The sequence below is a fragment of the Podarcis cretensis genome, assembly GCF_951804945.1.
Source record: "Podarcis cretensis genome assembly, chromosome: Z".
Classification (NCBI taxonomy): domain Eukaryota; kingdom Metazoa; phylum Chordata; class Lepidosauria; order Squamata; family Lacertidae; genus Podarcis; species Podarcis cretensis.
This window is the reverse complement of record NC_137184.1, coordinates 48,676,418-48,691,024: the sequence shown is the minus strand read 5'-3', so window position 1 is coordinate 48,691,024 and position 14,607 is coordinate 48,676,418. Positions and strand designations below refer to the sequence as shown.

At 44.9% G+C, this 14,607-nt stretch overlaps 1 protein-coding gene across 2 annotated transcripts in view; it reads right to left on the bottom strand.

Annotated features, from left to right (window-relative positions):
- The window catches only part of WDR44 (WD repeat domain 44), a 49,647-nt gene that overhangs the window by 10,738 nt on the left and 24,302 nt on the right, over positions 1–14,607 (bottom strand). For both annotated transcript variants that reach the window (XM_079962693.1, XM_079962694.1), the window contains 6 exons: positions 12,298–12,434; positions 9,317–9,400; positions 8,935–9,041; positions 4,569–4,720; positions 2,117–2,255; positions 1,954–2,018 (listed from right to left, as the gene is read on the bottom strand). In XM_079962693.1, the coding sequence (XP_079818819.1) occupies positions 1,954–2,018; positions 2,117–2,255; positions 4,569–4,720; positions 8,935–9,041; positions 9,317–9,400; positions 12,298–12,434 (684 nt within the window). The remainder of the gene's footprint in view (positions 1–1,953; positions 2,019–2,116; positions 2,256–4,568; positions 4,721–8,934; positions 9,042–9,316; positions 9,401–12,297; positions 12,435–14,607) is intronic.

The window sequence follows — 14,607 nt, the reverse complement described above, 5'->3', positions numbered from 1 at the left end:
CCAGACATATGGTTGTCAAGCCTCTGCTTAAAGACCTCCAAAGAAGGAGACTCCACCACACTCCGTGGCAGCAAATTCCACTGTCGAACAGCTCTTACTGTCAGGAAGTTCTTCCTAATGTTTAGGTGGAATCTTCTTTCTTGTAGTTTGGAACCATTGCTCCGTGTCCGCTTCTCTGGAGCAGCAGAAAACAACCTTTCTCCCTCCTCTATGTGACATCCTTTTATATATTTGAACATGGCTATCATATCACCACTGGGACGCAGGTGGCGCTGTGGGTTAAAGCCTCAGCGCCTAGGGCTTGCCGATCGAAAGGTCGGCGGTTCGAATCCCTGCGGCGGGGTGCGCTCCCGCTGCTCGGTCCCAGCGCCTGCCAACCTAGCAGTTCGAAAGCACCTCCGGGTGCAAGTAGATAAATAGGGACCGCTTACCAGCGGGAAGGTAAACGGCGTTTCCGTGTGCGGCTCTGGCTCTGGCCAGAGCAGCGATGTCACGCTGGCCACGTGACCCGGAAGTGTCTCCGGACAGCGCTGGCCCCTGGCTTCTTAAGTGAGATGGGCGCACAACCCCAGAGTCTGTCAAGACTGGCCCGTACGGGCAGGGGTACCTTTACCTTTACCTTATCATATCACCCCTTAACCTCCTCTTCTCCAGGCTAAACATGCCCAGCTCCCTTAGCCGTTCCTCATAAGGCATCGTTTCCAGGCCTTTGACCATTTTGGTTGCCCTCCTCTGGACACGTTCCAGTTTGTCAGTGTCCTTCTTGAACTGTGGTGCCCAGAACTGGACACAGTACTCCAGGTGAGGTCTGACCAGAGCAGAATACAGTGGCACTATTACTTCCCTTGATCTAGATGCTATACTCCTATTGATGCAGCCCAGAACTGCATTGGCTTTTTTAGCTGCCGCGTCACACTGTTGGCTCATGTCAAGTTTGAGGTCAACCAAGACTCCTTTTGAATTATGGTGCTGGAGGAGACTCTTGAGAGTCCCATGGACTGCAAGAAGATCAAACCTCTCCATTCTGAAGGAAATCAGCCCTGAGTGCTCACTGGAAGGACAGATTGTGAAGCTGAGGCTCCAGTACTTTGGCCACCTCATGAGAAGAGAAGACTCCCTGGAGAAGACCCTGATGTTGGGAAAGATGGAGGGCACAAGGAGAAGGGGGCGACAGAGGACGAGATGGTTGGATAGTGTTTTCGAGGTTACCAGCATGAGTCTGACCAAGCTGCGGGGGGCAGTGGAGGACAGGAGTGCCTGGCGTTCTCTGGTCCATGGGGTCACGAAGAGTCGGACACGACTAAACGACTAAACAACAACAACAACAACAAGACTCCTAGATCCTTTTCACATGTACTGCTCTCAAGCCAGGTGTCACCCATCTTGTATTTGTGCCTCTCATTTTTTTTGCCCAAGTGCAATACTTTACATTTCTCCCTGTTAAAATTCATCTTTTGTTTTGGCCCAGTTCTCTAATCTGTCAAGGTCGTTTTGAAGTGTGATCCTGTCCTCTGGGGTGTTAGCCACCCCTCCCAGTTTGGTGTCATCTGCAAATTTGATCAGGATGCCCTTGAGTCCATCATCCAAGTCGTTGATAAAGATGTTGAGTAAGACCGGGCCCAAGACAGAACCCTGTGGCAGATCCCCCGAGGACATATTTCAGTATACTTGTCTTATAGAAGATAACATGGACCACAGCTCATATTGCCAATCTTCTTTATTACTTTAGAACTTCCAAAATAGAAACTTGCCCTGAACATAAGAGTGATCATGCATTCTAGAGAATAACTGTATTCTCTTTTGAGATGATGAGCTGTTTAACATGTCTGTTTGCATTATTTGTGTGTGGCAGGAAAATGTTTTCCCTGTCGTTTTTCTTGGTTCTTCCCCTTAAATAAAAATATCAATTATTTAATGGTAAAAAACAAACAAAAAAACCAAGGTCCAACTTACCCCCATATCGTTATCTGACTTTGAAGAATTCAAACTCTCTTGAGATGGGGAGGGAGACACGCGACCTGAAACACAACCGGGGGCGGGGGAGAATTACAGCTTCCTTTCAAACAAGCAATTGTTTACTTGGCTTTCTGCCTTCCAAGGAAGGAGCAGGCTGTACCTTCTGTGTTGTACTTCATCCGCATGTTATTGAAGTAGTCGAAAGCATTCTTCAGCACCCAGATCCTCACCACATTGTCCTGACCCGCTGACGCAAGCAAACGGCCACAGTGTGAGAACTTCATTGTCCAAACGGCGCCCTGTTGAGAAAAGCAACACCTGTCAGGCTAGGAACACTGGCACTTCTACCATCAGGTCCATGCTTCAAACCAGAGACTGGTCACATACAAACAGTGTTAAAATGCCCATTATTTAATTGTTAACCTGCCTTTCATCCAAAAGCTCCACTGTGATGCATATGGGTTCTCCGCCCCCCCCCCCCAACAGCCCTATGAAGTATGCTGGGCTGAGTGTGCATCTGTGTGACCAGCTAACATCATCTAACAAGCTGCATGGCTCAGTGAGGATATCTACCAGGGCTTTCTCAATCCTGGCCTGACACACGGAGAGGTGCAGAGATTAGCGTACACCACAGACCCCACTCCCACAGGTGTACAAACAGGACATTAGGGAGTAAAATAAGTGAGAGGAGTGTCTCTTGTGAATGAATTTTAGTGGCTGCTTAAAAAAACACAACACAGTTCAATTTTTTATTTTTATATAACTTATAATAAGATGCTTTGAATGGCATAGTGGTACCTCAGGTTACAGACGCTTCAGGTTACACACTCCACTAACCCAGAAATAGTACCTTGGGTTAAGAACTTTGCTTCAGGATGAGAACAGAAATTGTGAGGTGGCAGAGGGAGGCCCCATTAGCTAAAGTGGTACCTCAGGTTAAGAACAGTTTCAGGTTAAGAAAGGACCTCCAGAACGAATTAAGTTCTTAACCTGAGGTACCACTGTATTTCAAAAAGTGGAATACTATAATAAGCCTGCCCTGACTATGGCAATCTTATTTGTTTATCTAAAATATTTATATATCACCCTTCCTCAAATTCCAAGGTTGTTTGCAAAAATATTAACAACAGATATATAATTAAACATTAACAATTAATTAGTTTAGTCAGGCACAGCCGACCTAACTCTACTGCCCACCTCAAAAGAGCCACACTCTCCATCCTTGTTGTGCTACCCTGCCCTGCAAGCCCCCCACTCCACTAGTGGACTTAACCTTCCCACATCAGAGGAATTGCTGCAGGCAACAGCAGCTGTTACATAGTTTGGATTATTTTTAAAGAAGTCTTTGGTGCACCTAAACCACTTCATACTACACATTCTCCTAATGAGTTCCTGGGTCATGTGTCCTGCGGTATCTTCCCTGCCTTTCAATTCATTTTAAAAATCACTTTTTAGGGTACCACAGGAATCTAATTTACCCTTGTCAAAATGAATGTGAAAGTCAAAATAACCAATGCCTAAGCTAACTGCAGCCCATTATAACCCAGCAATTTCTTAATGTTGCTTTGAAGGAAGTTTTAAGTTAGCACAGGCTTCCTCAACATCAGCCCTCCAGTTGTTTTGAGACTACAATACCCATCAACCCTGACCACTGGTCCTGCTAGCTAGAGATCATGGGAGTTGCAGGCCAAAAACATACGAAGGGCTGAGGTTGAGGATGCCTGAGTTAGCAGTTTTTGGTACCTGTAACCCAGTGCTCTTGAGGTGGTATTCCCCCCCCCTTGTGGCCCCCCTTCCCCAGCCATCCACTAGTACAAAAATGCCCATTACAAGAGCAAGGGCCTGCTAGACCTCCTCAAGAGTAAATTTTGTCCTAGGTGTTCATTCTGCTCCATGTTGGTCTTATCTTGATACAGGAGTTAACGCTCTTCTACTGCAAGATTGTAGTACTTATTGCTTACCATATTTTTCACCCTATAGGATGCACTTTTTCCCCTCCAAAAATGAAGGGGAAATGTGTGTGCGTCCTATGGGGCCAATGCAGGCTTTCGCTGAAGCCTGGAGAGCAAGAGGGGTCGGTGCGCACCGACCCCTCTCACTCTCCAGGGTTCAGGAAGCTATCTGCAAGCCTCGTGCACCCGGCGGGAGGTTCCGCCGGGCATGCAAGGCTTAGGGTGGCAGCCTGCACAAGGCTTGCAGGCAGCAGCCTGTTCTGGGGGCTGGGGTCGGGCGAAGCTCGGGCTTCCCCCGCGCCAGCCCCACGCCTGGGGGGGAAATAATTTTTTTTCTTTATTTCCCCCCTCCCCCCCCCAAAAAAAATATAGGTGCGTCCTATGAGGTGGTGTGTCATATGGGGCGAAAAATATGGTATTTATAATGTTCTTCGGGGGGAGGGGTGCCTACTATATTCCCGGTATTTTGCCTAGGCATATTCCAACCTGTTTCTTTCCTTCTGGTACGAGTCATTCATTGTTTCTCTGCCATTTTCTCTTCCAGAGATTCCTGAAAGCCTAATGAGGAATTTAATGGCTTCTGTGGGATCCCAATGGCAGATTGATACCGCCAGGTGGGAGCGGAATGGTTTGTGAGTGGAAGCAAAAACCACAACCTACCATATGCTCTCCACTGAGATCCTGGACAACTTTAATTTGCTCAAAATCAAACGGCCCCTTGAAGCCATGTGCCGCCTTGAATTTCACTGGCCTGGTATACGGCATGCCTTCATCATCGCTTGAGGATGGGTCATCTTGATCAGTGTGGAATACTAGGAAGAAAACGAGTGCCTGGAATCAAAGCCTATTACCTTCTGCAAAACTCCAACTGGCTGAAAGCAAAGGCCCAGATGGCTTTACGGCAAAATATTATAAGATATTAAATGAACAATTAGTGAACCCATTGAAAGATGTCATGAATGAAATACTGAACACAGGCAAAATCCCAGAAACATGGAAACAGGCCTATATAACAGTAATTCCAAAACAAGATGCAGATTTGCTGCAAATTAAAAACTATAGGCCTATTTCCTTGTTAAATAATGATTACAAATTATTTGCAAATATCCTAGCTAACAGATTAAAAAAAAATTAAATGAATATATACATCAAGATCAAGCCGGGTTCCTACCAGGAAGACAAATGAAGGAGAATATAAGGAATATTTTGAATATAATAGAATATTTGGAGGCTAAAAATGAAAAGAAAATGAAAAGAAAGTGGCAATGATGTTTATAGACGCTGAAAAAGCCTTTGATAATGTTTCTTGGAAGTTCATGATAAAGTTGTTAGAACAAATCAGAAGTAGTCCCAAGTTTTTAAAAGCAATAGCAGCAATCTATTCAGAACAAAAAGCTAAACTAATTATAAATCAGGTGATAACGGATGATTGTAAGATCCAAAAAGGAAGACAAGGATGCCCATTATCACCATTATTGTTTATTCTGGTCTTGGAAGTACTTGCCAAAAACATAAGAGCAAATAAAGAGATTACAGGTGTAAAAATTGGGGAAAGCGAATTCAAGTTAAAAGCGTATGCGGATGACTTAGTGATAACAGTGGAAGAACCTAAAACTTCACTCCCTAAAGTAATAGAAAAAATTCAGAATGTTGGGAAAGTGGCAGGATTTAAGCTAAATAGGAATAAAACTAAATTATTAGTTAAAAACATGAAGGAAGAAGAAAGAACCGAATTAGAACAAAACGTTGAGATTGAAGTCCATAAAAAGGTTAAATATTTAGGGATTTGGTTAACATCAAGAAATATAAACCTATTTAAAAATAACTATGAAAAAGTTTGGCTTGAGGTAAAAAGAAATTTAGAAATATGGAGCAGAATGAATCTCTCAATGTTAGGAAAAATATCAGCAATTAAAATGAATGTGTTGCCAAAAATGCTATTTCTTTTTCAATCAATACCAGTCATCCTGAAAGATGAATGCTTTAAAAAATGGCAGAAAGAGATTTTAAGATTTATCGGGGGGGGGGGCAAGAGGCCTAGGATGTAAAAGATAGAGGCGGGTTTGCCCTCCCAGACCTTAAATTGTATTACGAATCTGCTTGTTTGGTATGGATCAGGGACTGGATGAGATTGGACAAGCAAGAGGCATTAGAACTAGAAGGACATGACAACAGATTTGGTTGGCATGCATACTTATAGTACGGGAAAGGGAAGATTCATAGAAGCTTTTACAACCATATAATCAGGAAATCATTAATGAGAGTATGGGAGAGATATAAAGACTTATTGGAACAAAAGACTCCGTGGTGGCTTTCACCACATGAAGCATTACTGCTCAAACCACTTGGAAAGAAAGGAAAATGGCTCACATATGTTGGTTTATTAAAGGACCATGATGGAAAATGGAAATTAAGAGATTATGATGAGATCAAAGACCACTTTCAGAGTTGGCTGCATTATTGACAACTACATGAAACATAAAGAAGGCTGTAAGAAAGGATTTAGTTATACTAGATCTAGGTTTCAAACAGAAGTGATTGACGGGAAAGTGAAACTACTGAAGGCCGCATATAGGATACTATTAGAATGGGAGACGAAAGATGAAGAGGTAAAATCAGTTATGATTAAATGGGCACAAGATGTAGGTCACAACATTATGATGGAGGATTGGGTTAAATTATGGAAAACTGACTTAAAATTTGCAGATTGTTCCCTATTGAAGGAGAATTACATGAAGATGATGTACAGATGGTACACAACACCAGTGCAGTTAGGGAAAATGTACAAAACTAGTTCAAATAGATGTTGGAAGTGTAAGGAAAAGGAGGGAACATTTTATCATATGTCGTGGGATTGTAAAGTAATTTAAAAAATTTGGGAAATGATATACAATGAATTGAAGAAAATGTTCCATTTAACATTTGTTAAAAAACCCGAGGCATTTTTGTTGGGGATTGTAGGGAAAGACCTGCCAAAAAAGTTGAAAAACATCTCCATGTATGTGACAACGGCCGCGAGAGTTCTGGTAGCACAAGGATGGAAGACTGAAGAAACTCCGACTAAAGAATCATGGCAAGGAAAATTGATGGACTATGCAGAACTGGCAAAACTGACACATAAAATACGAAATAAGGATAACTGTGACTTTAAGGATGAATGGGAACCTTTCACAAAGTATTTGAAGATGCAACAAAGCGAACTGGACTCCTTGGCAGGTTTTGAATAAACATTCACAATTTTTTTACTGATAATAATAAGCTAAACAGTTGGAGGATCTATACAACTCTGTAACATGCAGAAAATAGCATTATTGGAGAAACCAAAGACTGGAACTGAGGGAAGTCGGGGGGTGGGGTGGGGGATGGGTTTTATGGGGGGAGGAAAAATGGGGGGGAAATAAGGATATGTTTTTGGAAAATATGTTTTGTTATAATTTTGAATAAAATAATAAAAAAAAAGCAAATGAGGCAACAGCAGTGGATATAGACAGAGAGACAGATAGATAGTGCGTTTGGAACATAGGAAACTCCACTATATGGAATCAGGTCATTACTGGTCTATCTAGCTTAGTCTTGTCTACACTTCCTGGCAGCAGCTCTCCCGAGTCTTAAGACAGGAGTCTCTCCCAGCCCTACCTGGAGAACCTTGAACCCTGTGCATGTGTTGTATGTATTTAAATGTAGAACTATGTCAAATGTACGTAGAAATTTACATATGGACAGACAAAGCTGACTTATGCCAAGTCAGGCCAGTGGTCCTTCTTGCCTAGTACTGTCTGCATTGACCAGCAGCAGCTCTCTGGGGCTTCAGGCAGGAGTCCTTTTCCCAGCTCCACTAACTGAGATTGCAGATATACAGACAGCTGCCCCATGCAGAGTCAGGTGACTGACTCATTTAGTTCAGGGCTGTCTCCTCTGATGGGCTGGCCTCCTTCCCATCAACTGAAACTTGATCCTTAAAAAAACCAAAAACAAAACTGGAAATGCCACTGGGAACTGAACCTGGAGCCTTCTGCATGTGAAGCAGGTGTTCCATCTCTAAGCAACGGCACCTGCCCCGCATTTAGTGTCTGCTTTATATTGCAGCGGAGGGGAGGGACTGATGCTGGGAACCAGCAACCTGGGCCACAGTCACACCAAACATTTAAAGCACCATGATACCACTTTAAACAATCATTACTTCCCCCAGAGAATCCTGGGAAGAATGGTTTGTTAAGGATGCTGTGAGACCTCTATTCCCTCTCCCAGAGCCACAATTCTCACAAGTTCCCTGGGAAGAGGGATAGATTGTTAGGCTACTCTGAGAATCAGAGCTCTGTGAAAGGAATGGGGTGTCAGGGAAGAGTTAGAAGTTTCCAGTTTTCAGTTTCCCAGAGGGAGAAAGCATTCCCCAAGGGGGGGGAAGTAGAGCAGTGAATCTAATAGAAGGGAGCAGGAGGAACAACAGGGAGGGACCGGCTGTTCCCAGGAAAGGCCAGGGTTGAGTTCTAGCTCAGATTGGGAGGAGGGGAGATACAGGCCAGCTCTAGCCAGGAGGGAAGGAAAAAGAGCGGGAAAACAAAGGGAAGGGCGCCTTCGCCATTTTGAGAGTGGCTGGTCACGGAGAAGCAGAGCTCAGAAGGTAGCTGAAAGAAGTGACTCTGAGGAATAAGATTTAAGAACCGTTTATAAGATTGTTTTGTTAATACGCAATAAAAAGTTTTATAAAAGAACAAGAAGTGTTTGTGTGGTGATCTGAAGAGGACAACAACCAGGCCTGACATGGGGGGGGTCTCCTAAAAGGTCCCACTGTGCTTAACGAACTACAGCTCCCAGGATTCTTTGGAGGAATCCATGACTGTTTTAAGTGATATCAAACTGCTTTAAATGTATGATGTGAACCTAGTCTTGGTCAGAAAGTGGAAGGCAAGATCTGAATCACAAACCCCAATCACAATAAGGGTAATGAATGAAATGCCCCCCCTTCTTTCTGGGTATATTGCCCATTTGATGCTTCCCAACCCCAAAAGATCCGTCTTTCTCCAACCTTCATCTCGAACACTCTTGACTTTGTTGACGGCCCGCTCTCCATATTCTTCAGCCAGGTGCCTTGCCCTCTTGACTGATTTGCCCAAGAACTTCTTCAGCTGAGTCCTGGGAGCGGAGGGAGAGAGAGAAAAGAAAGTTGCCATGAGCAAACATTTCAGATAGCAAATCCATTTAGGAGATGGCACACACGATTTGTAATAGGGCCACGATTTGAAATACAAACATCCATTTGCTTTTTTGCTACTTTTAGTTTAATATCTAGACCCTGCTGCTCCATAAAAACAAATAAAAGTAAAGTAGGAAAATGCAATGGGACTGTATAATAAAAACAAAAATTTTAAAACCCACCCAACCCCATAAGAAGTTAGTTGTGGCCTTACGTCTTCTGCTTCAAGCGTCCTCCATCCGTGTCACTTTGCTGTGGCTGCATTTTGTCTTCATCGTCTGACTGTGCCCCATCATTACTGTGGAAAAGCAAAATGGCTTTAAACCTTACGTGCCAAGTATCCACATTTCTCAATGGAATCAAACCCCAAAATGAAGTAACTGCAGCTTTATCCTATGTGCTAAGCTACTTAAAATAAAATAAAAGGTTTGTTAATGCCCAATGATGCTTCCAAGCAGTTTATGTATAAAAACCAGTGACGTGATCCTTAAGATTCAAAGAGCAATAATTGAAACACACCATTAAACAACCCCATTAAGAGTGGCTGGGGAAACCCAGCCAGATGGGTGGGGTATACATAAATAATAATAATAATAATAATAATAAGAAGAAGAAGAAGAAGAACACCACATCAATTAAAGTGGAAGACAGGTGGCGACAGCAAAGGAATGTGTGAGCAAAGAGGTGTCTTCACAAGCTAGAAGAATACCAAAACAAATGGGGCCTACTCCTTGAGACTCCCCATTTCAAATGCTTTCCGCTGGTGCCCATCTGCTAGGCCTCTCCAGAAACTGCTAGATGTTTACATCATTCCTGCTACCAATGATGCTTGCTGGGGATGATGCGAGTTGGGAGTCCCTGAATATCTGAAGGGCACCAGCTTCCCCACCCCACCCCACCTATAGACCACCAAATTTGGCACCTTCTGTAATGATAAAGAACTGTGGGAGAGCGAGAGACTTTCTGCTGTCCATCAGGCAATGGACCACACTCCAACCCTAGGAGCCTTTCCCAGACCATGACTTTGATGAGCAACTGGGAAGATAGGAGTTTGGGGATATTTAAAAAAAACAATTTAAAAAGTTGTATGTCTTTGTTTCTCATTTTGACCCTTTTACATGGTTATGCATGTTATGTGGTATTTTATGCATTGTGACTTGCCGTTATTTTTATCAATTATAGTTTAGAAATTCTTTATTTGTTAAGTGTAAACTTCAATTATTATTTGCTGATATTTCATTGTACTGTTTACTATTACATTCTAATGGATTATTTAATATTGCTTTATTTGATATAAGCTGTTTATTTGAAAGCTATTGTGACATTTATGTATTGGATCGGATTGTTACTCCCTGTGTGACCTTTGCTGTCTATTTTGCTGCTTCTTCAGCTTGTAAACCGCCTTGGGTATAGTAATATGGAAAGGCGGTATACAAATTAAAAGTGAAATAAAAAAAGAAGAAGGAAGTGAAATGACAAAAGGAGGGAGGAGTTTCATGGCTAAGGGACCATCCCTGAACTAGGACTGATTCCTGGCAGCTACCCCCTACCCTCTCAGAAAGTGGGGCAAGCCAGTTTTGATCCTCCAGTGCCAAAGTTACGTATTTTTCGCTCTATTAGACGCACCGGACCATAAGACGCGCCTAGTTTTTAGGGAGGAAAACAAGAAATAAGAAAGCAACGCAAAGCATCCTGAGCTAAGAGGGAGCGCGCCTTCATCTTCGCTCAGGAGGCTTTGCGGGGCTATCCCTCAAGCCAGGAGAGCAAGCGGGATCGGTGCACACCGTTCCCTCTTGCCCTCCTGGCTTCAGCGAAAGCAAGCCTAGTGGCTTCCCCCCACCTCCCGCAAGAGCCGTGCGCTCTTTAAAGGGAGAGTAGCTCTTGGGGGCTTTTCTGGGAGGTGGGGGAAGGGACAGAGCTGTGCACTCTGTCCCTTCCCCCACCTCCCACAAAAGCCAGGGATAGCCGCGCGGAGCCTCCGCAGGGCAGCGGGATGAAGGCTCCCTGCTGCCCTGCGGAGGCTTTGCGCGGCTAAGCCAGAAGCTAGAACAGCCAGCTGGATCGCAGCGCAGAGATCCTGCTGGCTGTCCTGGCTTCTTGCTTGGCCATGCACAGCCTCTGCAGGGCAGCAGGGAGCCTTCACCCCCTGCCCGGGAGAGGCTGCGTGCAGTTAAGGCTCCCCAAGAGCCGCACTGCCTTTAAAGAGGGCGTGGAGTGTGTGTGGGCTTTTCCCCAAGGAGGGAGAAGGGCAGCCCTTCTCCGTCCTCGGGGAAAAGCCTCAAAGAGCCACACACACACTCCACGCGGCTCTTTAAAGGGAATGCTGAGCAGAGCCTCCCGCCTGCATTCGCTCCATAAGACAGGAAGGGAAAAGTGTGTCTTATAGAGCAAAAAATACGGTAACTAGGCAGGATCACATGGGAGCTGGTAGTTCTTCAGAAACAAAGGGGTTCCAGACCACTTAATGCATTAAGGTACATTTAGTAGTCCACTGTGTGAATTGGGCCTGGAAACAAACCAGTGAAGCTCTTGAGAAGGACTAATAAAATACAAGACCTATCAGTTAGATCAAAAGTAACAGAGGAATCAAACAAGAAAATTCAAAAAGAAATGAAGGAGCATAAAAGGGAGACAGAAAAAATGAAGGAGGAAACAAGATATTTGAACAAATCACAAGAACAGATTGAGGATAGCTTAGCTATGACAGAAATGCGTCAGAAACAACTCAATTTAAAATTCAGAGGAGTAGAAGAAGAAATCAATGAGAATATAAAAGAAAAAATGATAAGAGAATTAGCAAAATGGTTGGAAATAAAAGAGGAAGAAGTAGCCTTTACTGTAGAAAGCGGATTCAGAATAAGGGTGAAATCCCAGCAGCTCAAACTAAAAAAATCTCCTGGTGATTGTTTGATGATACATTTATATCTGTGTGTGACAGTTAATCGTTTTGAAGCTGAGTTCTGGACCAGCTAAAGTTTCTGGACTGTTTCCCCCCCAAAGGCAAACCCAACAGAAATCATGAGAGAGAACCTCTGGGGCCCTGCAGATGTTGCTGGACTACAACTCGTATCATCCTTGACTGCTAGTGATACTGGCTCCAACAACACTTGTGCCCATACGTAGAAGAGACATTGATAAAGAAATGCAGGCAGGCAGAACAGGCGCCACCATCCAGGTCCCGCCCTCAATTCCTACCTGACATATTCCTTGGTCCGCCTCATGATGTGCAGCGTCAGGGGGTTGATGCCCGTGGGCAGCTTCTCCTCAGCCAAACTCAAGGGTATCTCCTCTCCTGTGTCAAGATTCTTGATCATGACGCTTGCCAGGATTTCCTGCAAAGGAAGACAGGACAGAAGGAAGGGTCAATGGACAAGCCTCGTGCACGTGATGAGAGGAACCACAGAAGGTAGCAGCAAAAACAGTTGACTGAACCCAGTGCTGGCGTTGTACTCATCAAGACAAATAAGACAACTACAAAAAAACCCTGGGGTTGATTGCTATATATGGTCTGCTATCAATGCACCCAAGCGGCACTTGAAATCCAGACACCTGAGCATTAGGATTGTCCTCCAGCTTTGGCCTTGAGCACCCACCATCCCTGACCACTGACCCTGCTGGCTGGGGCCAAAGGCTGCCCTGGACAGACCTTTGGTGTGATCTTGTGAGGAGAAATGCTGTACATAAGGCAGTTTGTGTACGTGCTTTGGAAAAAGGCGTCTGTGCTTCAGGGCCTGCTTAGCAGCAGCTCCTTGTTGATGGGCTCTGAAAAGGGAGAGAGCGCCAAAAGGGCAACAGTCGCTTTTAATACTTATAGGTGGGGCCTGGATCAGGCGGGTTCACTCCGATTGGTCTGTGAAACAGCAGGCCCCTCATTGGCTACAGGTTCTTGTCAGTGGAGAAGGAGCAGTACTGTCGGCTGCGAAAAATAACTGTCCGCTGGGAAAGGCAGTTGGTGAGGGAGGCTGAGGGGAAAGTGGAGAGCTTGAGGTTCAGATAACGAGATGTCTCTTCCCCAGTGCAAAACAGGAAGGCTCGGGAGAAGAGAGCAGATGGCTGGGTTAGGCTAAGGGACTGGCCTATACAGAAGTCTCCCAAGAAGAAGGCCACACAAGGGTGGTTTTGCGTTGTTGTTGTTTTTGGTTTTTTAACAAAAAGAAAATTAGTTAAAATGTAAAAGCAGCCAGATAAGTTTTGGGACCAGAGACCAATTGCCCCCAGTAACTGGAGAGAAACTGGCTGAAGTGGAGGGCTTAGGGAACGTGGCCTGAGGTAAAATCCCTTTACGAGGTTGGCGTCAGCAGCAGACTCTGGAGTTATTAGAAATTGCTGTTAAGCACGTTGGACCCCAATGTAACACACATGAACACCCCTTCAATGAAGGATCTTAGTTGATAGCTGGATACCAGCACTGGAGATGAAACAACCTCATGCCTATGCCTATCATTTTATCATCATCAATTAAATGTGTGTGCTGCCTTTCATCCAAAGGTCTTGGGGCAGTTCACAGCATAAAAAAACACAAAACAGGCACACAGAATACTTATACCAAGCTACCAGGATGTTTTGGTAGCATTCTGATGGTGCTGCATGCGCCTGAAGGCTTCTTCCACATCACTTCCTCCCCTCTCTTCCATCCCTCCTCAGGCGGAGTAAGAAGAATCAAGATTCAGCTCCCCACATGCCCCACTGACAGTCTAGGCCTGTAGACCTGGAGGGAAGACCCAGTGAAGACTGAAACAGCAGAGGGATGTGGAGAGCGGAATGGGAGGGAAGAGATCCTGGAAGCATTTTTTTTTTTTTAGTATAAAGGGCTCCTTCCATTATGTCAGGGACTGGCAGAGACTGAGGAGCTGGGGGGGGGGCTATGGGGCCAGAGGCTGATTTATGTGCCTCCCACAAGGCAGCGGAAGAGCCTGAGGAGGAAGAGCCCGGGCTGGATGTGCCAGAAGCAGAGGGGGCCCAGAAGAATCCCCTCTGCCCCCTCCTCCACTGTCCCCCAGGACCAGGCTTGAAGAAACAGGCACAGAGGCAATCTCTCTGTGGCAGAAGTCGCAGATTGCCTGCATGTGCAATGTCAGACAAAGGTACTTAAGTTTGGGTGGAGGCGAGGTCACGCTGTTGCTCCAACTGTGCATGGAGCACTAGCCTGGGGAGGGGATGCTAGCTACTCAGTCACCAGAAGTGAGTACGTGCTCTGCTCCTTAGGAGCCAACATTAAGTATGTGCTTTGCCAATAGAAAATTGAACTGCAAGCCATTTGGGGGCACTTTCTTTCCTTCCTCCCTTCCTCTCTTCTCCCAGGTGCTCTGTAACTCCGTATTTTCCCTCCTAGGGTGTCTTGAGTACTCCCTGTCCAAGATGGGAGTCCAAAACATCTGGAGAGCACCAGGCAACACCAAACTAGTTGCCGCAATGGACTTGGTAGACAGCATCTTCTCATGGCTTTTTGGCCTCTTGGATCTGTGCACGTATGTATTTATTTTAACACACAGTTCCTGAAAGTCG